Below are 25,116 nucleotides of genomic sequence, written 5' to 3' on the forward strand. Positions count from 1 at the left end.
ATATATTATCATAAATACCATATTATGACCGAAAAAAAAGACGGCTTCCAGTTGGCTTGTAAATGATAATCGATGACATTCCCCAAATATTTTTACATATAAAATGACAGCGATCTCCATTTAATAGCCATCGCTGACGCCATTTTTTTTTCGATCCTCTGATACTTCACTACAGGCAACATCTGTCAGTTGATAGAAAAACTACTTATTGATTTTTCTATAACACTTTAACTTTGTAGCTCTTTTTCTCGAAATCTAAAGATTTTGCACTTACACCCCTTTGCCTCTTACTGCCTCATATATTATGTGATATACAGGGTGGCGCACCTCATTCGCCTCGGTTGATTATACAAAAACGGAAAGATGTAGAAATAAAATATTATGTGGGAAGGCAATGTGCATAATTTAATATTGTCAAGGTCAAGGTGTATTACTGGTTGCATAACCGCAACGTGCATTGAGGAACCTGGCGAATTCGATAGAAAGTAAAAGAAAATTACAGAATTCTTTAGAAAATTCCAGAAACTATCGCCAGGGGGTATATAAGGCCCGCGCTTTGACAGTTGGACCAGTCTGAAGTCTGAAGTTTGCTAATACCGCGAAATACCGTTAGAGTAATAATAGTTGCATAAATTGTGTTGTAAATAGTATAAGTTGTGTATTTTATCGTGAGTTTAAATAGTGGACCCACGGAATCCGTAACAATATTATTTTCAAATGTACAGGGTGTGTCAGAACTAAGATCTATACCAAAGTTATATTTTTTCTTATGGAACACCCGGTATTTTATATCATTTTTGGATTCTTGGGCATAAAATAAGGCATTTATTATAAGGGTTTAATATGTCTAAAAGCTTTGGTTTTTGAGATATTTAAAGATATTTAAATGTGCATGCTATAATAAAAAGGTTTGTCAACACCTTGTACCTTACTTTTCAGAATTAATTCCTGTGCTGACTTTCAAGCTAGAGAAATAAACTTTACTAAAAAACTTGATTGCTTCCTTAAATGTATACAGGGGTATCAAAAATTGCTGGTCTATTTAAACTATTTATTTTACATAAAACTTCGTCATTTCAAATGCAACACTATGTATTTTTTTAAACAAATCGAAGCAGATTTAAATACTTTTTGAAACTATATTAGGGTCTCTTATACCTATCGGGCTCAGATTTTCAATAAAACTGTAATCAAGATGGCTGGTGTCCCCATGGCAATTTTCTAGTGACATTTATGCATATGTTACTAGCATAGATAAATGAAACAAGTTTAGATTGGAAAGTGCCCATAACGACAATGTAAACACTATTTGGCGCTTATCTTGCAACGGTCGCGACCCAAAACTTTTGAAAATTTCGGAGCGGTTCGGCTTTTTCCGGAATTATATCGTCAAATATTGTTTATTCAAATTTATTATTATTTTCGTTTAATTTTAGAAATAAAATACAATGTGTTGCATACAAGAAACTTTATTTTATATAAGGACGCATGTATGAAATACCTAAGAAACATTGGAAACCGACGTTATGCCACGATACATGATGGTTTTTGCATGCAGTTCACAGTTCACAGCACAGCTTTTTAAGTTTTTAATGCCACTTTTTCACATTTATCACCGGTTGGAGTAAATAAAACTTGAATTAAACTCACAAGATAGCAATATTACTTTGAAAATGGACGCTATAAACACTTTTCGGAATTTCTTTAATGAGAGCGGTTTAGATTTTGAAAGATTATTATGATTTTTGAAGATTCTGACTTTGACAAGAGAAAATTATTTCTGTTTTTGTTTGCCGTTGTTCTTAGCGACCGCTATAACAGCGCCAGATCGCGTATAACGGTCGCGACCCAAAATAATTTTGCGACCTAAAATTTTTACGGGCTTTCCTATCTAAACTTGTTGCATTTATCTATGGTTACTAGTGATTTTATTTTGTGAGGACAATTATTGCTTGTTGGCCTGAAGGGTTTATGCTTAAATATATCCAAATAGAAATCTTCCTGATAAGCATTTCTTTGAAGAACTACTTTTCCTATTTCGCAGAGCTGATAGTGTGGTATAGAAAAAACTTATTAGGCAGAAACCTGTCGTTGGAAATGAAGAAAATGAATTTGCCTTAATTGGTTCTTTTATAAAAAAATCCAATATATCTACAAGTCATCATAGTGTAAATGAAAGAACTAGGTACTTCTTTATTTTTCTTGACAAAATAATAAATGCTTACTTTATTAAACTATTGTAGGTAAATTAAATAAAAGTAAACTGTTATAAATTTAAATAAAGTCCATAAACTAATGTCGGTTTTGAAAATAGCTACTAACTGTCACTAGAAAATTGCCATGGCAACACCAGCCATCTTGATTAAAATTATATTGAAAAATCGCTTTTTATTCAAAATCTGAGCCAGATAGGTATAGAAAACCCTAATATAGTTTGAAAGAGCATTTAAATCTGCTTCGACTTATTTAAAAAGATACATAGTGTTGCATTTGAAATAACGAAGTTTTTAGATAAAATAAATATTTAAAATATACCAGCAATTTTTGATACCCCTGTATACATTTAAAAAAGCAATCAATTTTTTTAGTAAAGTTTATTTCTCTGGCTTGAAAGTCAGCACCAGAATTAATTCTGAAAAGTAATGTACAGGGTGGGTCAAATTCGACGCTTTTAAATGGAAACACCCTTTTCTATAGGGGATAGAGAAAAACTAATATCGGTGTCTGGAGCTCATTTTTTGTCAAAAACATGATGGTGAAAACCGCATGTCGATATCTGTTACCGTTTCGGAGTTACGGGGTGTTTTTCAAAAATATGCATTTTTAACAAATCGCTGTAACTTTTTTGCTATGGAAAATTTTGTATTTTTATGAAAACATTTCCAAAGCATCTTTTTACGTAGAATTTAATAGTTTAGTATAATATTTTTAAAATTAGTAATTTAAGAATTATCGACAGAAAATTTGATTTTTTATATGGGACACCCTGTATATTTTTAATTTATTGAAAAGAATTTAAAATTACCTTTCCAAAAATATAACACACTTGATATTTTGCTCGATTCCTTTTCGAGATATAGAGTATATAAAAATTTGCCCGCTTTATTAAGTAGGCTTTGAACGGCACCGGCTGTAATGCAAAAAAATTCTAGCTGTGAGCATCAGTTAAAACGAAAATAATATTTGCTATGAGAGATGCAGAATTTTATAACAATTTAAAATATATTTAACCAACATCAACAAATTTAAACTATATCTAATAACAATAAAAATAAATAGCAAACCAAGACATGAGATTCTGCTACAGGTGTTCGACATATCGACCGTCTTCTGTTATGGACAGACGGGGCAGTTTTTGGACATTTCTCGCGGAATTCATTAACACAGTGGGGGTGAAAGATACCCTCTCATAACTGCTAAGTATTTCTAATTATTGTCTAGATTATACGGAATAAGGAACCTTTATTCTTCCGCGAATATATCCATAGGATTAGATCCGTGGGCACTAAATCAGGCGGCCCCAACGGCCTACAGCTGGGATCTTGGTTAGCTATTCAATTATTCTTGAAATTGGCTGCAAAAATTTGCTGATAACTTCAGCTTTCAGAGGCGGTGCGTCGTCTTGCGGGAAAAATATGTTTTCAAGTTCCATTAAGGGCATATCATCAATAAGCGGTCCAAAGCCTACTAGTTAAAAGCGGCAAACTTTTAAAAATTCTTTATTTCGAAGGGGATTATAACAAAATATTAAGTGTGCTATATTTTTGGAAAGGTAATTTTAAATTCTTTTCAGTTAATTAAAAATATAGAGGGTGTCCCAAATAAAAAATCAATTTTTCTGTGGATAACTCTTAAATTATTAATTTTAAAAAAATTATATTTAAACCATTAAATTCTACGTAAAAAGGTGCTTTGGAAATGTTTTCATAGAAATACAAAATTTTCCATAGCAAAAAAGTTACAGCGATTTGTTAAAAATGCACATTTTTGAAAAACACCCCGTAACTCCGAAACGGTAACAGATATTGATGTGCGGTTTTCACCGTCATGTTTTTGATGAAAATTGAGCTCCAGACACCGATATTAGTTTTCGTCTATCTCCTATAGAAGAGGGTGTTTCCATTTAAATGCGTCGAATTTGACCCACCCTGTACAAGGTGTTGACAAACCTTTTTATTATAGCATGCATATTTAAATATCTTTAAATATCTCAAAAACCAAAGCTTTTAGACATATTAAATCCTTATACTTATAATAAATGCCTTATTTTATGTCCAAGAATCCAAAAATGAAATAAAATACCGGGTGTTCCATAATAAAAAATAAAACTTTGGTATGTGTCTTAGTTCTGGCACATCCTATACGTTTCAAAATAATTTTAAATTATGCACATTGCCTCTCTACATATACCCATAAAATATTTTGTTTCTACATCTTTCCGTTTTCGTATAATCAACCGAGGCGAATGAGGTGCGCCACCCTGTATATCAAGATATATTATTTGTGGCTAGATATATATCCAATATATTCGCTATCGAGTCCACTACCGAATCCTCTCACTCTTTTTTGAACCACACTGTAAAAGTAGAAATATTTTCCTCAAATACATCCTAGTACATACATACTTTAGGGTACTTGAACAAAAAATTTCCAAGTTATACAGGGTGAGTCTTAAATAAATGCAAATATTTTCAGGGCTGGTAGATCCCGATAAAAGAAACATATTTTCTCTTTGCCGTTTTTCAAATAACTCGAAAATAACTGAGTTATTTAACTTTGAAAATTAAAAAAAAGATTTTTGGTTAAATTTTGAGAACCAACCAATGGATCTTTTCTGGGTTTTCTTTTTTGGAGATTTAATATACTACCTATGTTGCCCATAATGTTCTTAACTTAAAATTAAAAAATCTTCAATTTTTTTGCCAAAAAACACTCATAGGCGTTTTCCAGGGATCGAAATATACTACCCCTAAAAATATTTGCACTTATTTAAGACCCTGTATGTCGGGTATATGTCCGAGATATGATGTAATATATTTATACCGTATGGTCGAAAAAAAACGGCGGCTAATTGGCTTGGAAATGAACATTGATGACGTTCCCTATATAATTTTACCCTATATAAAAACAGTGATCTTCATTTCATAGCCAACGCTGACGCAGTTTTTTTTTTTCGAACAAATGGTATAAACATCATATTACATTTTATTTTTTACTAAATTTAGTAAATCAAATGAAAAAAAACTGCAAGGGATGAACTGTAAATGTCTGCCCTATTTTTGGTGCTTTTTACGTTTTGATGTAAAATGTACTAAATATAAATAATAATTAATAATGTCCACATTTCTACAATTTTTCTTTGCATGCTGTTGTATAAAAAATATTGTAATTTTTTTGTTAATAGATGTATCATCTGTAAGAGCAGAGCAACTATCGAGACTTCAAGATGACATAGCCAAACTAAGAGATGAAAACAATTGGTTGCGTCAACAAAAAGATAGATTGGATTCATTATTGGAAGGCCAGGATACTTTCCAAGGACAAATAGTGCATTTGGCTAATAATCCTCTTTCTGAATGTACTACCCAAAATGCAATCTTGATTGAACAATTACAGCAAGAAAACATTAAACTAAAAAACAAATTGAAGAAAATGGAAGAGGGAATTGAAACAAGTTCAATTGGTAAGTGAGGGGTTACGGGTTACTATTTTTCTTCAAACATACTTTACAATAACCCTTTTTATTTAGGTGACATATCAATATGCCCAAAAGAAGTTCAGTCATTACGAGAACAAATAAAGAACAATGAAAAACAAAGTCAAAGACTTAAAGATTACTTCAAGTCTTCCATGCAAGACTTTAGAAACATTATTTATATGCTGTTTGGATATAAAATTGATAAACCTTCAAATTCGAACATATATAAATTAAGAAGTATGTATGCTCAACAAGCCGAAGATCAGCTTTACTTTGAAGTTAATCCAGACGGGGACTTGAACTTGCTTGAAAACGAATTTAGTGCCACTTTGGGTCCCATGATAGATTTACATTTGATTCACCAAAATTCTATACCAGTCTTTTTGAGTGCTATCACAATGGACTTATTTAATCAGAGAACTATAACTAAAGCCTTCTAATTTACTTAAGTTTTTTTTTGAAATGTGCAAATTTCAGTGCATCATTTTTTTTGTCATCAGTTGTTCTGTCATAATAAACATAGTATAATAATGACTTTTTTATTTTTAATAAAACAACAATTTTATTGAAAAATTATCTTTTAAGAGCTTTTTTCATCCTAATTTGTTTCCTTTTTTTCATACCACCCAACTTCTTTTTGAACATTTTATTCTTCCTTTCGTTATTTTTAATCTTTGCTTTAACTATTCCTTTCAGTTCTCTTCTAATCTTAATAAATTCTTTATTGTCAGTCCGGATTTTCTCTAAAAAGTCTACACCTTCTAAAAATTAAAATATTTTAATATGTTTTCTACCTATTGCCCTTGTTACCACCTTGGAATCTAAAATCATCATTTGTGAAGAAAAGTGGTTCAGTCCAAAACACTGATTGGCTGGATTTATTAACACTAAAAATTTCTGGCTGTATCTGATCAGATTGAATCTTTGACTCATCTTTATGTGGAATATCTTCATTTTCATCTTCTTCATCAGTAGAGTCATATTTGAAGGGATTTTTTGTTTTCAATAAATTATTTGAGCTTAATTTCACTTCAGTACTATTTGTATTTGTATCTTTATCAGTATTATTGTCACCAAATGTGCTAAGTAAACTAAATGTTTGCTTATCTTGAAGAGTTTCCTTTAAATTATCAGTTACTTTATAAAACACATCTTTAGAGACTTCAGGCTTTTTACTATTTTCTGCCTCTTCCATCTGTTTCGTTTTCTGTTTTTTACAAGAAATATCTTGTTTAGGTTGTTTCACTTCTAAATTTATATAGTCCTCTTGTGTTGCATTAAACCTTCTCATAACTTTTTTTTCTATTCTAAAAGTAACATAATAAGATTCTAAAAATAATTATTATAATATACTGTAAGTAAGTACCTGTTATAATTCACATCCTGTCCCTTTTTAACTGATTTCCCGATAATATTTTCTAATATTTGCAACTGGGTATTTCTTTCGTATTCTAAAGTCTTTTCAGAGATATTTTCAGTCTCCATTAGATCTTTAGGTTTCATTTGGTTTGATTCTTTAGGTTCAGCTGTATTGTGCTCAATAAACCTTTCATCTAATGTAAATCTTTTGTCATTTTGATATCTTGATTGCAATTCTAAAAGCTGAAAGAAAAAATAATCAACTACTTGATCATTAGCTGTTGATAGTTCCTTACTTTTTGACCTTCTTTTCCTTGAAACTGCTCTTTAATTTTAAAATTCTCTAAAAAACTTTCATCTTCGTTATCAGAATCATATTGAAATAAAGGTTTTGTCTCTATGCCAGATGAAAAGCTATTGATATTTTTGTTTTCACCATCAAAAATAATTTTTTTATTAGACCTATTATCCTAAAAAACGCCATGTGCATATATTCCATAAAAAAATGTATTTGCTTACCACACTTCGTAATGCTTCTCTAATAAGGTTTTGTTGATTATTATAACATTTCTTCATATTCTGTAAAGATTGCAGTCTTTTTATATTAGATTTGCTTTCATTAATAATAATCTTATTAACGGGTTCTTCATTTGCATAGTTTTTCCCTACAGAAGGTATTTTTAAGTGATTTTTATCAACATATTTGTTTTTATTATTTTTGATAACTAAATCAGGAACACTTGGTAAATCACTAATTTGTACAAATTTCTTGTCAGTTACATTTTCTCGAGACTTTGTATTTTCTTGCATTTTATCTAATTCAGAATCACTAGAGTTATCTTTAAATTTAAACTTTTTGTTCTCTATTCTACTCGAACCATTAAATTTTATATTAGTCTTAGATTCTTGCAAAGATATATTCTCAACTTTTGTAGTATTTTTAGTTCGATTTTCTTCACGTTCTTTTTTTAAACGGTCTAAAAAACTTTCCCTAGCAATTTCTAGATGGAGATAACCGCCATCCCATTGTTTGTTTGATGTATCTCTAAAACCTACGACATTTTATGTAATACAAGTAAAAACCTACTAAACAGTTATAGCATACATTTATTTAATTGAGAATGGTCTGTTGAAAGATTAATATATGCAAAATATAAGGATTTATTTTTTGGCCCCAATTCTTTGCGTTTCTTAATTTCGATCGAAGAAACTTCACCATAATTACTAAAATATCCTCTTAACTCATTTTCGCTCAATTTTTCTGGTAAGTCACTTATAAAAATTCGTTTATTTTCATCCATTTTTACTATACTCTAAGATCTTAAACTAGTTTATATTCAAAATACGGTGGCAATAAACACTTATATTTAAAGGCTCTATACTGAGTATGTATTCCTATAAATCACTAAAAAAGGTGACATAAATCATGTAGATCTCGTGTTCTAAATATAAGTCACTCATAAATCAGTAATTCTTTGATTAAATAATTTCTTTTATGCATGAATATTATCTTAACGAGGTTGAAAACATGTTGAAAATGAGAAAGTTTTTGTAGGTTGGACTGGATTTGATCAGAAAATCTTCTTTTTATTTTTAATTTTTTTTTCTAATTATTTAAAGGCCTAAGCTACAAGGACTATCCGGCCTGGTAATAGGGTTAAAGCTTAAAGCTAAAGTCCCTAGATATATAAAGTACCGCAATTGATTTGTTCAATGCAAGGATATATAGAATAAGGATATTCGACTGGCCCAAAAAAAACGTGCCGTATTTTGTCGAGGAAGACGATTTCGTCACGACCAATGGCCGTCGAGTATTTGAAATTGAAAACATATAAATTGACGGTAACCTATGTTTTTGAACTCATTTCATGACAAATGTGATTGAGAATTTTAATTGTAATTTATACGATACAAAATCCAAACGTTTTTTGAATAAATAATTAAATTTTAAAGTTATTTCCTAGAGGTTTGGTTTGGCCTTCTATATTCTGGTATTTGTCTACTAATAATAATCATCTTATATCCGCAAGTTTTGTATCTGAAGCCGCAAAGAAATTTCGGTCTATAGTGAGAAAAATGTTATATTTTTTTATACAAAATGTATAAACTATTTAAACTAAATTTCTTATTTCAGATGTTCTAAATGTGAGTGCTTAAATGTCAATAAAAATATAACTGAAAATATTTCAAGTCTTATACCCTTTGCCCTTTGGAAAGTAACCAAATATTGAAGAAAGTGTTATGCCTTCACAGAATTTAAATCGGCATTAGAAATAGATTTCCTTGATTTAGTAATGATATTGCTCATAGAAATTGATAAATAACTATTTTATATTTTTTTTTTTAAAAGAGATTTTAAGTACAAGTTTTTTAAAATTGATAATTTATGTAAGTATTATGTATAACACAGCTATATATATTTTTAAGGACATAAGAAATTAAAATTTCAAGTGCCAATATTGATTTTTTTTCCCAAGTTTTATTTCAAATATATTGAATTAATATGGAAACAAAAGTTCAAATAAATATTTGTTTGAAAGCCTGTCAGAAGAGTAGGATTAGAGACAAAGTATTAAGGTAACATAATATATTTGCATAAAGTTTTAATAACATTTTTTTTTTTTTTTTTTTTTTTTATTGTTTATGTTTTTAATTAAAATTTAGTTGCAATTTATTTCATATTCTAATATTTTTGAGAAAATTTTACTTAGATACATACCTGAATATTATGCTGCTTTTTTATTTTAAAGTGTGCCGACTGTGCTGTTATTTTTATACTAGTAATATTGTATAGGGTGATTGCGCCGGTTTTCGACCAGTTAACAGAAAAATGAACTTTGAAATGTCATAACTCAAGTAAGAATGCGTAAGTAGTTAATACAAATAAATGAATAAACTCTTATATGTTTCTGAATTAACCATTATTTTTCCAGAGAAGATAAATAGCTGTTATAAAAATATTAATAATAGAACCAAAAGGCAAAAAATAATGGCATTTTACCCTAATTTCGAACCACCAAATATCCCCTCAAGCCGACCAGGCAAGAGCCAGTTTTCGACGGGGAATAACCGTTTTTCGATAGCTTACACTGGTTTTCGACCACACTATAAAATAGGTAGTTTTATACAAAAAATAATACAAATAAACAAGAAATTTAATGTAAACAACAGACAACATTTATGGTGATTAAAATTTCCAGAAAATCTCAAACGGGTAACAAATATTATTTTATAATATTATTTCTACTTATTGGCTAACAGTTTAGTCTTCAAATTTCAAAAATAAACAATGAAACATTAAGAAACTAAAAATATTAAACATTTTTAAGCCAAAGTATCGCAAAGGTTTAGCAATACAAAAGTGAAAACAAGAAAACTAAGCACATGCATAGCACGCATAATCTTCGGTTGCAACCTCGTCATAACTGAGGCCAATAAAATTAGTGCACCGGAGGTGAAACCACCTAGCGCAGAGGTCACATCCAATATTTTTTTCCTCATCCTCTTCAACATCACTTATTAGTTCTTCGTCACAAGCATCACATTTAATAGTCTTTTTTGGTGTTTTCCTGCTCTCTACTGGCAAATGATTTTCATTGGTCAATGGCTTTTTTTATTTGTTCAACTCTTCACCTTCTCCTTTTTCTTGGCTAGCGCTCGCTCTTTTTCTTTCTTTTTATCAACTCAGCTTTCTTTTACCTTTTTCTTTCTTTTTTTACTTTGTGTGCCCTCCAGGCTTGACTACTTATTGCTCTCGGCATTTTGTCTTTTTCTTTGAAACTTTTAGTAGAAATGTCGGGAGGATTTTTGTACTTTAAAATATTTTCAATGGACACACTTAATGGTACGTAACATATCTTATTGCTTGTTTTTTTTTCTGTATCGCCGCTTACTTCACTACTATTTTTTTCAGGTACATTTATTTCTTGGGTATCGCTCTTATTATCACAGTTCGTTTTAACGGATCTGTCTTCTACTTCTCTCTCGTTTTGTTCAAGTTCTTCTGTATTGCTTAATATTTTTATTTTACATTCATTATTTAGGGTACTACTTTTCAAATTTAGTTTTAATTTCTTGCTCTGACTCTTCTTTTCGGTTATTAAAATCCAATTTATCTGGCTCAACGTCAAATTCAGTCTGGTCTGAGTCTATTTTATTTCTTTGGGATTCTGGCTCTGCTTCTTTATTTGCATTTTCCAATTTATCCGATTCACTATTAGATTCCGTCTTATTGTTCGCTATTGGGTCTGTGTCCTTTATCTGGTATTCTGGTGGTGTTGCTTCACTCACATTTTCAGGTATGATGTCCTCCTGGTTCGCATTATTAGAATCATCAATGTTGCTTAATACATTGCACTCATTGTTCATATCGTCTTCATTATTGTTAATTTCTTCTTCCTGAATTGGCAAGCTTGAGATTTGGAATGATGGAAGTTCTTCTTCGTCATAGTGGTCATAGGGATTTTCATTACTTGCTTTTTCATTCACTTCCTCTGGTTCTGTAATAATTATTTCATTTTCTTCCATTTCTTGCATTTCATAATCCCTCAAAATTATTTGTGGGTTATGGTCAATTTCAAAGATATCCATTGGGAGCACAGCACCTACTAACAAATCGCCAGGTTGCTCTTTGTCTTTTTCTAAATTGGAAATTGTTTCAACTATAAAATCTACATTTATTCCATTTTCCGTTAGTTTTTCCCTTATCGTTTCAACAACTTTTTTCGCCGTAAGTACCTCGTATGCTGTTATTTGAGGGTTTTGAACACTTTTCAGTTGGCTTGTATGTTGTCTTATGAAGTTCTGAACGCATTTCGTATAATCAACACTATTCGAAGGGTGATAATCCACATTTTTGAAGCCATTGGATGATGTGTTGATTCATGTTTGCCTTTTCGATCGCTTCTTGTAAAACCCGACAAAAGCTTTTATTTTTATTCACCGAAATGTTTATATTCTCGGGGCGGTTCTGCCACTCTCTGACTGTTTTCTTCCACTCTGTTTTCAGCGGCTTGAAAACGCTGACATTTGCGGGTTGTAGGATATGAGTAGTATTAGCAGGCAGAGCATAAAGAATAATGCCGTTTTGATGGCAGAACTCACTGAGTTGCATAGTCATGTGTGATTTGTGCCCATCTATCAGTAATAAAATAGGTCGCTTCAATTGCATTTGTGTCACCCATTCATTGAAGTCATTTGCAATATAATCGAAAAAATTGTCACCTCTCATCCATCCACTATCAGACCTACCTAGGATCCAGTTTGGCGGCATACTCGCGAGTAAGGCTTTCGGTGGCCTAATATAGGGGAATAAAACTAACGGAGGTGCTATTTTACCACTAGCTGTAAAAACCAGAAGAACCGTTATATTATCTTTTTCGTTCCCAATCTTGACCGAATAAACGTTCTTCCATCCGCGTGGAGCTAGCACTTTGCCTGTCTTTGGACAGAGTGAAAAACCAGTCTCGTCTCCATTTAAAATTCTGTCTGGATCTTCCAAAATATCATCGCAGTTGTTTTTCACCAAGTAATTCTTAAGATCAGCAAACCATAGTCTTATCCCTTCTTCGGTTATTACCGCTCGAGCCTTGTTAATACTTTCGGCCTCCCTTGTAGCTATAACGGGATGCCTTTTTAAAAAACTCAGGTACCACTTTTGGCCTGGTCGTCCGTCTTTAAAGAGATTTTCCCTACCAGTATTTTTTAGAACAGTCTCCACCGTATCAAGCAAATCGGTCTTTTTCAAAGGAAAGTCACATTTCGCTAAGCTCACTAACCAATTGGCTATTTTTTCCTCGCCTTCGGTAGTGAGTAAAGGTGGTGGTCCAGTTTTTCCTTTTTTGAATTTGAGGGGATTTTCCGGATTTGTGGTCCTGCATTGTGGTTTTCGGAATTCTAAATTCTCTACTTGCAGTTCTAACGGACATGTTTCCTTCTTGAATTTCAAATAGGGCTCTTTTTAACGCTTCGATATTGAAATCTTTTTTTTTTCTCAATTTGTCTATTTTGTTTTTTTTCTTTAAACTCTTGCAGTTTTTTTGTTAGCTGGCATTTTGTATCTGAAATAAGTGAAAATAGAAAAATTATGATATATGTCGGAAACGGGCCCCTTTTTCGTACATATTGGATATATCCCTTTACCATACTGACCGAAAACTAGAATTGGATGTACCTGTTTTCGACCACAACCGCGAAATTTTTAAATTTCGCGCTTAAAAAGTGTACGAAAACTGGATGGTACAAAGCATCTATTATTGCAAACTAAACAGAAAAATGAGTACGCTTTATATGTGTTCCTATTTAATGAAAAGAGACAAAATAATGTAACGATCTTTTACCGGTTTTCGACCGCCCCGGTCGAAAACTAGATTTTGCTGAATTTGTTATACTAGTTTACCGTACATCCCAGTTTTCCTGTTTTAAGATTAAAAATGTGATGTTTTTCTCAATTTCCACTCAAATAAACAATATTCAACTACATCTACCAAATACACTTAGTGTAATAGAAATAAATTTGAAGTTACTTACTGTTTTGTAAAGCCTTCTTCACTAGTTTTTCTCTTTCCAGAACCGGTCGATACTGCTTAGTAGATACCTGGTCGTAAACTGATTGACATTTGGAGTTTAAGTTATTGCCGTAAGGCGGCAGAGACTGTATTAATGCGCGGGAAAAGTACGAACTTTTGCAGGAACGGACTTAGAATATTTATTAGTGGAGTGGTTTTCTTATTATAATGAAATATCTTCGGAACCGGTCGAAAACGGGGGGCGGTCGGTTAACTGGCGCACTCACCCTACTGTAGGTATCGTATTCATATATAGTTATATATATATATATATATATATATATATATATATATATATATATATATATATATATATATATATATATATATTATTTTACCTCCGAAAAAAAAAAAAAAAAAAATAGTATAGATACTTACTTTCTTTCTGTGTACTTATATCCTTTATAGTCTTTCTAAGTGCATATAATACTACTTTTAAGAGAAGGCAGTTTTAATAATCTATTGTTAATTCCCCTAATTCTGTGTCCCCTGGTTCTGCTATACAACAATTATATATTTTTTTTTATCATTACTGATTTTTAAAAAGTTTCTTTTCAAAGAATTTGACCATATATTTTTTCTCAGAGAAATTGGGCTGTTCCTGAACAATATTGCATATAAATATTCAAAAATATGATTGATAACTGCATATCCTACTAAGTAGATCATCACCAAAAATCCCATTAGAAATAAGTTAAAAATTATGTTTTACTTGTATAATTTTCTTGCTATTTGTCCACTTAGAAATTAAATAGTCAAAAGAATTTAGTACCAGTTTTTATTTCCCAAAAAATTGTTAAATAATTTACATATTGCTTAAGATACAGTATAGCTATATTGTGCTTTATAGTTGATAATTCTAGTTTTTAGTTGTTTATAGCTGATAATTAACAATATTTCTGATGTTAGATATTATATTAGATAAAATTTAATTACTAATAGCTACCTACCTATATAGCTGCAGATTATATATTGTGTAGTAGGTACTGTATAATTCTTTAGTTCAAGAAAACAAATATCAGTACAAGTAAATAACCAAAAAAAAAAAATGTTGATGCAAATTCTTTTGTATAACATATAAAATTTCTATGGTATTCAACTTTTCATTGTTCTTTTACTTAGATACACAATAAGCACATTAATTCGTTTATTAAACAACCAAAACTCTAACTACTTAAATTCACAATATAAACATCACAATAAATGTATAAGCTTTGATCAATTCCTATTATTAATACCTGACGACTTCATACTTTATAACTACCAATGGCTATCCTACTAACACACTAGCCAACTAATAATAAATCTGTTCTAAAAAATACAACATAAAGACATCGTTATTGCAATAATATAGAAATATATTCCATGTATCATTAACTACCTAGGTATAAATACAATACCCACATCTTCTTTTACGCGAATAGTGGGAGAGGCAGAAATATTGCCTGCATTGTACATCGTACAAATTGGCTAGAATTTATTAATATCCATTGCAAACATTTCTTTTCAAAGGGTCTAAATGTTTTGTCTTTTTACTGTGTCCCTGTAATATGTTATCAATTAACAACAGTTATCAAATATGACCTGACAAATAATAATTGTTTTAACTTTTTTCAAACTAAACTCTTTAAACAAACTATAAATAAAATTCTGTCTCATAACCTAACTTGCTGCTAGAAAATCTTTCTTGTTATTCTATGTTCCTATATTGTTATTCTTCACATTATCAATCTCTATGAGCAATATCATTACTTAATCAAGGAAATCTATTCCTAATGCCAATTTAAATTCTGTGAAGGCACAACACTTTCTTCAATATTTGTTTATTTCCAAAAAATGTCAAAGCATATAACTTGAAATAATATATCAAGTATATATTTAAATTTTGACATGCACTCACATTTAGAACATCTGAAATAAGAAATTTTGTAATTCTACACGTCTAAAAAGATATAATAACATTTTTTCTCACTATAGAGCGAAATTTCTTTGCGGCTTCAGATACAAAACTTGTGGATTTCCATACATCGAAATACAAAATAAGATATTATTTATTAGTAGACAAATACCAAAATATAGAAGGCCAAACCAAACTCTATGAAATAACTTTAAAATGTTAATATTTTTTCAAAAACGTTTGGATCTATAAATTACAATAATAATCTCATCACATCTGTCAGTGAAATGAGTCAAAAAACATAGGTTACCGTCAATTTATATGTTTTCAATTTCAAATACTCGACGCTCATTGGTCGTGACGTAATCGTCTTCCTCGACAAAATACGGCATATTTTCCTACATAGCCCGCTCAGTGCCTTCTATTATAAGATCAGCCTACGGGCGAGATTTATGACGTCACGCTAGTTAGATATAACGGATTAATAAATATGTTGTAGAATACATGGAAAACATAATTATTCCTCAGATTTTTGGTTTGTATTTTAAAAATGATATAGTTTAAATGAAATATACATAATATACAGTTAATAACTACAAATATATATACCCTATTTATAGTAATAAATACTTTGGCAAATAAACTATATCATTTTTAAAAAAAAAAAAAAATTTACAAATAAAAAATAAATAAATGTATAGGTACATAAGATAAATGGGTAAAATGTAAATATTTTAAATTTTGGTTTGAAAATCGATCTAAATTAACAAAAAACATTTAATATCTACTAATAGTGATGCATTATTATTTGCATTCACACAAAATTTTATATGTATATTTTGGTGTAAGTATCAATGTTCGAAAAATTATATTTCACAAATAATACAATATTATCTAAAAAGGCACAAGCGATGGCTATGAAAAATGAAGATTGCTGGTGCATTTCTGATATAGTTAAATTATTCTAATTTTGATTTTCTTTTGATATTTTAGGTTTCATGATTAAGTTTTATTTAATTTTCATTATTTTTATTTGTTTTTTTTAATATTTATAAAATATTGAGAAATGAAAGTCAAATGTACAGAAAAATAGTGCCGAATATAATCCAAAAATTACATATACAATATAATTCACACCTCATAATGTTTACTGCAATTAATAAACTAATATAAACTTGTCAAAAGATGACCTCACATATTTTTAAAAATTATTATTCTTAACACTAAAATTATCTTACATTGACTATGGAGTACGCAGTAAACATTAAGTGTGTGGTGTGAATATTTTATATGCAATTTTTGGATTATATTCGACACTATTTTTCTTATATGACACAACACTGATGGAGGCTATAACGTTAGCCGAAACGTTTTTAAACCAAATAAAAATAATGAAAACCAAATGAAAAATCAATCAACGTTTTTCCCGAACCTAAATCCTAAGAAAATCAAAAATTTAGAATATTTAGGAACAAGGTTCAAGAACTCAAATTTTCCAAGATTGTAAAATTCTAGTTAATTATTTTATGTGTACAGTTATTTAGGAAATGTCATCGATGTTTATTTCCCAGCCAACTAGGATCAGATTTTTTCAAGGATGATAAGTATAATTTTACGTAAAATGTAAATAACATTAGACCAATTAAAACAAAAAATAAGGAATTTCTTTAGTATTTTAGTAACACCTTTTATTCTTAAAACTTAATTTTGTATTATGCAAATATACCAATTCTTATTGTTATTTTATTCATATTGTATTCAGCCATCAATTTAAATATTTGATATTAATTTGGTATTATAAATAATCAATAATACTATTCATTAAAATTACTGAACAAATATATGTTATGCTTAACATACATTATATATTATCAAACAAAAAACTAAAGAATATGTTTAACTTTCTGACGATTTTTAGTAAATTTTAAAAAATCTTTTTTTAAATTTGAACTCAAAATAATACCTTTTTCATGATTCTAATACACATATTCTTTATTTCTCCCTAGATCATAATACCCACTTACGTGTTTGAATCTTTCGAAGCTGAACCAGCAACACTTGGAGTGGAGATTCCACAATATGAATAAAATAAACATAATTGTCCAGTTTTCATTAATATTCTCATGGAATATTATATTTTGAATTTATTAAAAGATATTTTCAATACAATTCTCTTGATTTATAAATCGTACCCACTTTTCTTGATCTTCCGGACACTTTAGGATGCCTAGTATAATAACTATCCTTTCCACCAGGAACACAAAAAAGATGAGGCATAGCACCAATAACACACTCCACTTAAGCTTTATTGATGAATTGTTAGAGTCTTAAAAACACACACAAAAATCACGATAAGTAAAAATGTATGGGCACTTTTAGGTTAAATCATTTGCACAACGTGTAATTTTAAAAAATTTCTATTTTTTATAAGTGAAACCGAGAGTGCCCATATATCTGGTAGTAGTTTATGCCACTTCAACACCAAAATAATTAGTTTTTTGCACTACAATAATAAATAATACCAAAAATCAAAGAGTTAAAACCAAAAATCAACCGACAAAATATGAAACGGAATCTAACCCAATATCTAAGTATGTACAGCTGATGAAGTAAACAAAAGTCCGCCCGTAGGCTGATCTTTTAATAGAAGGCACTGGCCCGCTATAGGGAGTTGAATATCCTTCTTCTATATATCCTTGGTTCAATGTTATTGGCGCCAAAATGGCGGATTTTTGGGGTATTTCTGGAAAAACTGTAGTGGTAGGACTGTTTAAATGTCACATTTGTCTGAATTTGTCATGTCAAATGTTGAGAAGCCACTTCTGGATAAATATCATCCACATATTTTAAAATAAATTATAAAGCCACTAAAATACTACAAATTTTAGTTAATAGTAATGTATAGGCGTCGATATCTTTAATGAAGAAATGTGTATTACAAGAAAAGGCTGCCATTTGATGTGTTTTCTAACATCGTCGATATTCAAACACGTTAGGTAGTGGATTGAATCTTTATTTTATGCTCCAGTGAATATTTTTAACAATCTTATTTGTAGTATAACCTATTGGTACATAAAACTTCATTATAGAACAAGACAAGACCACAATAGATCTGAGAAGGTCGCAGTGTATCAGGCCGATAGCCACCTCTAGAGATCTAATCTAGAACAAAACAAAGACCTTACTTGCAAACTACCATACATATCTTTTAAAAAGGATGCTAAGTGTAAATGAAATCTCTACGTAATCATTCCCAAAATATTTAGTGTAGTTTATTTCTTTACATTTGCAGCAAGAAGTTTAGATAAATCTACAATATATTATCATCAGACCAAACTAAGAATAATTATTTAAAAGAATAAGTTATGTTATGGTACATATATAGATTTGGATGACATCCCTTCAGGTGGTTTTACCAGTCAGGACTAACAGGGATATTAATCAAACAATGAAAAAAAAAAGCTCAAAATAAATTTGATCCTAATAACAAGAATGTTGTTTATGCATATGCTAACTATATAGTTATTTTCATGGACTTAAATAGATTAGTTTTCATGTATTTATTGATAGTAACACATTTTGGTTCATATTGTAATTACTAATAGAAAGTAAACAATATAATGTAAGCATGTAAAGTTATATTCTAGTACCTATTCCTATATTGTCAGTTATAAATAAAGTGTGGATTTAAATTTCATTTTTATACACACAAAAATTGTTAAGATTCATTTGAAGTTTTACAATTGTCGAGGTAAAATTATTCCTACTTAATTTATGTATGTCATAATACTCATAAAGCTATTTCAATGTTAAATTTATAGCAGTATAACTTTTATTATAATGATATTCTTAAACATTATGACACTTGTTGTTTTAAAAATATAACATTAAATTGCAGAGTAAAATATATTTTTAATTGTATTATGTGGTAATAACTGTTTCTATTCAACTAATAATAAATTTGTTGTATAAAAATCACTCCATAACATACAAACCTCGAGCAGATATCGTAGAGCTCCTATGCATTTCAAGCTTCTTTCTAAGTTATTTTAAATTAAAATGCACAATTACATACCTAAAATACCTAAACTACCTGAAGTAATACTAATTGAAACAATCTTCCTATCAATATATTAATATATTTCAAAAAATAGCAGGTATGTATCATATCAATTTAATTATTACATTTATTTGTTTCAACCATAGTTCAAAATTTTTCTCGTATAAAAGCCGGCTGTCAAATATAAGTTTGTAGCTTATTCATAGTTCCAAAGGCTTTCATTAAAGCTATGCTTATTTTAATAAAACTAAACTATGGCATAACTGGTATAATAGGGAAAGTTTACTTATGGTATAGGTATCCCATTCTCATCAACAAAGTTTTTCCAATTGTTTTGACTGAATTAAGTACTAAAATTTTATATAAGACTCCACCTTTATTTCCCCTTACCTATTAACTTACTTCTGTTAGCGTACTTTGCGCTAAAAGGTAATATAAAATAAATGCTAATACAAAATGAAAACACTTGTACGGAAACCATTCGTTTATAACCTCTTGGGATTGCCATATAAGCCTAAAAATTAAATTCTATGAAATTGAATATTATTATACCACCTGATATTACGTTAAAATGAAGGTAAACTGTAGATAATAAACGTAATTCTATTACAAATAAATATTTTATTTACGGCTTGCTTGTCATCAGTTAGAGGGCCATAATATGCTGGACGGACCAGCTGCTTAAAAAGCCGAAACAGCGAAATAAGTTGGCCTCCTGAATTTGCCAGTTAGTTTTGTTGGCCATGGCGGTAATTGGTGGTAAATTCTCTCATAGATTTAGGAAGAATAAGGAAGGTCTTTATAATGTCTTTGGGTACTTTATATATCTAGGGACCATACTAGGGACTTTACTTAAAGCATTGTTCCAATGCCCTCTATATAAGATCAGCCTACGAGCGGACTTTCGTTTACTTCATCAGCTGTACATACTTAGATATTGGGTTAGATTCTGTATTCATATTTTGTCGGTTGATTTTTAGTATTACTTGTTATTGTAGTGCAAAAAACTAATTATTTTGGTGTTTAAGTGACATAAAGTACTACCAGATATATGGTCGCTATGATGGTCACTCTGTTTCTCATAAAAACACGAAATATTACACATAACACGTTTTGTTAAAGTGCTTTAACCTAAAAGTGCCCATAAATTTTTATTTATCGTGATTTTGTGTGTGTTTTTTAAGACTCTAAAAATTCATCAATAAAGCTTAAGTGAGTGTGTTTTTGGTGCTTTGGCTCATCTTTGTTGTGTTCATGGTGGAAAGGATAGTTACACTAGGCAGCCTAAAGTGTCCGGAAGAGCAAGAAAAGTGGGTACGAGTTATAAACCAAGACAATTCTATTGGAAACATCTTTAATAAATTTAAAAATAATATTCCCCCATGATTGTATTAATGAAAACTGGACAATTATGTTTATTTTATTCATACAGGAATCACCCAAGTGTTGTTGGTCTAGCTTCCGATAGATTCACAAACAATGCAAGTAGGTATTAGGATCTAGGGAAAAATAAAGAATATGTGTATTAAAGATCATGAAAAAGATTATTATTTTGAGTTCAAAATTAAAAAGATTTTGTAAAGACAAGAATGATAAAGTTTAAAAGAAGAATGTGTTTTTGTTTGATAATATAAATATAATAAAAAAAAAAAAAAAAAAAAAAAAATAATTTTAATTAAATAAAAGTTGATTTCATTTATAATACCAAATTAATATCAAATATTTAAGTGATGGCTGAATACAATATGAATAAAACAACAATAAAATTGCATATTTGTAATACAAAATTAAGTTTTAAGAATAGCGTTACTTCAAAAAATATTTTTTTTTTTTATTTATTTCTTGTTTTAATTGGTCTAAAGTTATTTACATTTTATGTGTAAGAATTTGTACTGTATCATCGAAAAAAAATCGGCGTCTAGTTGGTTTGTAAATGAACATCGATGACATTCCCTAAATAATTGTACACATAAAATAATTAACTAGAATTTGCCAACTTTGGAAAATTTGATATTCTGAATCCCCATTTAAATATTCTACTTTTTGATTGGCCCTAATTGTACCTAAAAATAATATATTTTTCATTTATTTTTTCTTTTTATTTGGTTTAAACCTTTCGGTTGGAATATTATAGTTTCATTTATAGCTAGGTCATATAGGGTTAATGCTGGACATAATCCAAAAATTACATATAAAAATATTCACTCCATAATTAACACATAATGATAGTTTTACCTGTTAAGAAGCTAGTAATTCTAAAAATATGTGGTATCTTTTGATAAGTTTGAGTATTAGTTTCTATTAATTGCAGTAAAACATTATGGTGTGAATATCTTTTATATGTAATTTTGTGGATTATATTCGACACTATTTTTTCATATGACACAACACTGATGAAGGCTAAGAAGTTAGCCAAAGCGTTTTTTTTAAACAAATAAAAATAATGAAAACCCAAATGAAAACTTAAATCAGCGTTTTCCCGAACCTAAAAATCCCAAGAAATCAAAAATTTGCAGAATAATTTTTACTACATATAATTTTATATAAAATGCCAGCGATCTTCATTTCGAAGTGTTATCGCTTAATGCCTTTTAGGCTGATATAGCTATTTTGTAAATATAATTTTCGAACATTGATAATTTGCAAAATATTAAAAAAAAAAAAAAAAAAAAAATGCAAAATAATAATACAAAAAAAAAAAAAAAAAAAAAAATTTTTTTCCTTTAAATTATATCGATTTTCAAATCCCAAACAAATATATTTTACATTTTACCCAATATATTATGTAATACACATTTGTATACATTGTAAACATTTTCTTGCTATTTTGTGGGCTGGTTTTAGTTTTGCCAAAGTATTTATTACTATAAATAAGTATATATATATTTTTTTTGTTGTATTTTATGTATATTTCATGTAAACTATATCATTTTTAAAATACAAACCAAAAATCTGAGGAATAATTATGTTTTCCATGTATTCTACAACATATTTATTAATCCGTAGTATCTAACTAGCGTGACGTCATAAATCTCGCCAAAGCTGTTCTATTAGAGACGGCATTGGTTACGCCATATTGGTACTGGCAATTCTGACAGTTCAGTTGTGTATGTGTCATGATACAAAGAATACAAGGTATGATACTGCGCAGGTTGGTCACTACGTCACAGGTGATAAACGGCACCATTGGTCGGCAAGCTCTGCGCGCCAATTTCAAATTGTCAAACAGATTGTGTCATCTGTGAAATTTGATTGTGACAAAATGTGAAAAATAATTCTTCTAAACAAGTCAAGCTTCGATGTCAAACATAACTTTGTCAGCGGTCCCACTCCTTCCTATTTTGTGGTCTTCTTTTTATTAGTGGGTAATAAAGGTGGCAATTGAACAATATGTACATTTTGTATATGTATGACGTCACAGGTGGTAAGCGCAAACTTAACGAAATTGGAGCCGCTATCGACCATACCTTGTTTCGGAAAATCTACGTGTATGTGTTTTGTGGTTCAGTTTTTAGGTTAAGTCTAAGTGTTGCTGCGAGTGTTTTTAATCTTCACACCGCTCTTGTGTTTTCATTTGAACATTTGATCCTTCCGGAATGCAGCCCTCGTGTGCTGTAAGTATTGCTGTGAAGCCGACAACGTGTAGAGAGGAAGAAATCCACTGAAATTGCATTTCACAGGTAAGTGTAAACATACAGGACCTGATTTCAATCTATTTTCGCATTTTCTTCCATTTAAACTAGTTATGCGTTTATTAATTAAATATTGGTAGTTTCTATATTGACAAAGTGTTTAGTTATTTAACACTTTGTTAGAGTAATTAAGTTTATTAAAACATGCCTCGACTTCAGTTTTAAAAAGACTTTAACAATATTCATATTTTTACTACAAACATATAATTTCTTTGGACAGGAAAGAGTATTCGTTGAATAAATTAAAAGTTTTTCAAAAAAAAACTATTTATTTTATTTTTCTATTTTACACTAAGATTTTGTACTTAAACATTTATTTGCATTCCTTTTTACTATCTGCTAGCATATACTATGTACAAACTTTTATATAGTATAGTTTCTTTAATTCCTTAGGTAAATATGCAAACTAACGCAACAGTAAATTTATTTTTTTTGCAGATAAAGTCTTAACGACCTATCATTGAAAAACATCTCTATTATTTTAATACAATTTTTATATCAGAACATTTTAAATTTAGTATGTAGTATATAAATTTTGCTCTCTTTAGAAAACTTTTATCAAATAAATATTATATTAAATCTGGATTTTAGGTTTCGTGAATCCCATCCGTCGAGAAGCTTGGGTGAAGTTTGTGAACAGGAGAAACTGGCAAGCTACATCAGGTAGTTCTATGCTCGAAACATTTTCTGATAGCCATTTTGGCAGAACATCTCATAAAATATCTCAAATAAATAATAATTCTAAGATTTCTCAAATTTTAATGATTAATAAAAATGTTAATTGGTAAATCAGTAATCGTTTAATTATTTTCCGGCTTTTTCTAATTTTACAAACGTTAAGGTTAATATTTTGATACATCAATAAAAACAAGGCAATTAGTTTAAGACATATTAGCAACAAAACAGTGTTATTTAGTGAGCAATAAAATTTAATTTTATTTAATGTGTAATATTTTTGTGTTTCCCTCCTAAATATACATAGTATATAGTCATTAAAATTAATCTTGTAATTTATATTTTGAAAAAATTGTGGTTTTGTAGTTATTTTGATTAATTAATTTTTTATTTAATAAAGTTGAGGTCGTTATATTGTGTAAAACAAAATGTTTCAAAGAAGTTTCTGTAATCCGGCCCTGCTAATGCCGCCATATTGTTGCTGGCTTAAGCCACGCCTAGTGTTACCATTTTTCGCAAGCACTTTAAATGCTCATAGCATCTCCCTGTATATAACCTCATTGGGCGCATGTCTTAAATTTAATTTTAGAATCTTGCTACAGCAACGCCATCCCAATTCTTCCCTTTTTTTTGACCATTTTTTAATGCACGGAGTTATTTCTCCTTACCTCTACACTCCATAGCGTTAGTATTGTGCTCCATAGTAATGTCGCCAGTCGCCAACAATACGTCAAGAAAACGAAAGAGACTTGAACCAAGGGTTCCCGTTAGATATGGCTGTTAGATCTCCGAAGTTAAGCAAAGTGAGGCAATACTAGTGGATGGACGGGTGACCATTCTTGAAATCCCTTTGAATGTGCTGTTGATCCATAAGTGAGAAACCCATTGACATACACTGCCTGTTCCACGCTGGATGGATAAACCGGCAGCACGGTTATTATAATCACACTGCAGGCTAACTCTGCCCAGGATCCCATTGTTTTAAACACTTCTATAAATTTGACCTTGAAAACAACATTATGGGTGCCGAGTCAGGGTCGGATTAAAACTTATCAAAAAATTTCCCAGGAAATAAACTATTGATAGACAGGGTCGTATTAAAAAAATACCGTAAACCACCAAACTGGAATTTCATTTAGCAATACGTAACTGAAACGGGCGCATACCAA

At 29.9% G+C, this 25,116-nt stretch overlaps 3 protein-coding genes and 1 long non-coding RNA gene across 4 annotated transcripts in view; 2 read left to right on the forward strand and 2 right to left on the reverse strand.

Annotated features, from left to right (window-relative positions):
• The window catches only part of LOC115875283 (mitotic spindle assembly checkpoint protein MAD1), a 28,181-nt gene extending 21,949 nt beyond the window's left edge, over positions 1-6,232 (forward strand). The window contains exons 7-8 of the mRNA XM_030890707.1: positions 5,405-5,683; positions 5,750-6,232. Coding sequence (XP_030746567.1) covers positions 5,405-5,683; positions 5,750-6,138 — 668 coding nt within the window. The 3' untranslated portion in view covers positions 6,139-6,232. The remainder of the gene's footprint in view (positions 1-5,404; positions 5,684-5,749) is intronic.
• Positions 6,233-6,256: 24 nt separating this feature from the next.
• Positions 6,257-8,623, reverse strand: LOC115875284 (nucleolar protein 8). The gene is made up of 6 exons (XM_030890708.1): positions 8,163-8,623; positions 7,577-8,109; positions 7,354-7,527; positions 7,065-7,300; positions 6,512-7,005; positions 6,257-6,459 (listed from the first exon to the last, which is right to left on the reverse strand). The coding sequence occupies exons 1-6, from the start codon at positions 8,356-8,358 to the stop codon at positions 6,272-6,274; spliced, it is 1,821 nt and encodes a 606-aa protein (XP_030746568.1). The 5' UTR covers positions 8,359-8,623; the 3' UTR covers positions 6,257-6,271.
• A 6,130-nt stretch (positions 8,624-14,753) lies between these two features.
• On the reverse strand, positions 14,754-15,039 carry LOC115875285. Its single transcript, XR_004048990.1, has 2 exons — positions 15,005-15,039; positions 14,754-14,934 (listed from the first exon to the last, which is right to left on the reverse strand). It is a non-coding gene; the product is annotated as an uncharacterized LOC115875285 (long non-coding RNA).
• Positions 15,040-24,720: 9,681 nt separating this feature from the next.
• Positions 24,721-25,116, forward strand: part of LOC115875277 (protein fork head-like) — a 25,611-nt gene continuing 25,215 nt past the window's right edge. Inside the window, exon 1 of the mRNA XM_030890697.1 lies at positions 24,721-24,750. Within this exon, the coding sequence (XP_030746557.1) occupies positions 24,721-24,750 (30 nt within the window). The remainder of the gene's footprint in view (positions 24,751-25,116) is intronic.

Source organism: Sitophilus oryzae, unplaced genomic scaffold (genome assembly GCF_002938485.1).
Source record: "Sitophilus oryzae breed Bouriz unplaced genomic scaffold, Soryzae_2.0 scaffold_1360_pilon_pilon, whole genome shotgun sequence".
Lineage (NCBI taxonomy): Eukaryota > Metazoa > Arthropoda > Insecta > Coleoptera > Curculionidae > Sitophilus > Sitophilus oryzae.

Coding starts and splice junctions, on each gene's coding strand:
- LOC115875284 (XM_030890708.1), bottom strand. CDS start 8,358: ATGGATGAAAATAAACGAATTTTTATAAGTGACTTACCAGAAAAATTG. Junction 8,110..8,162: donor CCATTCTCAATTAAATAAAT/GTATGCTATAAC, acceptor AAAATGTCGTAG/GTTTTAGAGATACATCAAAC. Junction 7,301..7,353: donor AAGGAAAAGAAGGTCAAAAA/GTAAGGAACTAT, acceptor TTTTTCTTTCAG/CTTTTAGAATTGCAATCAAG.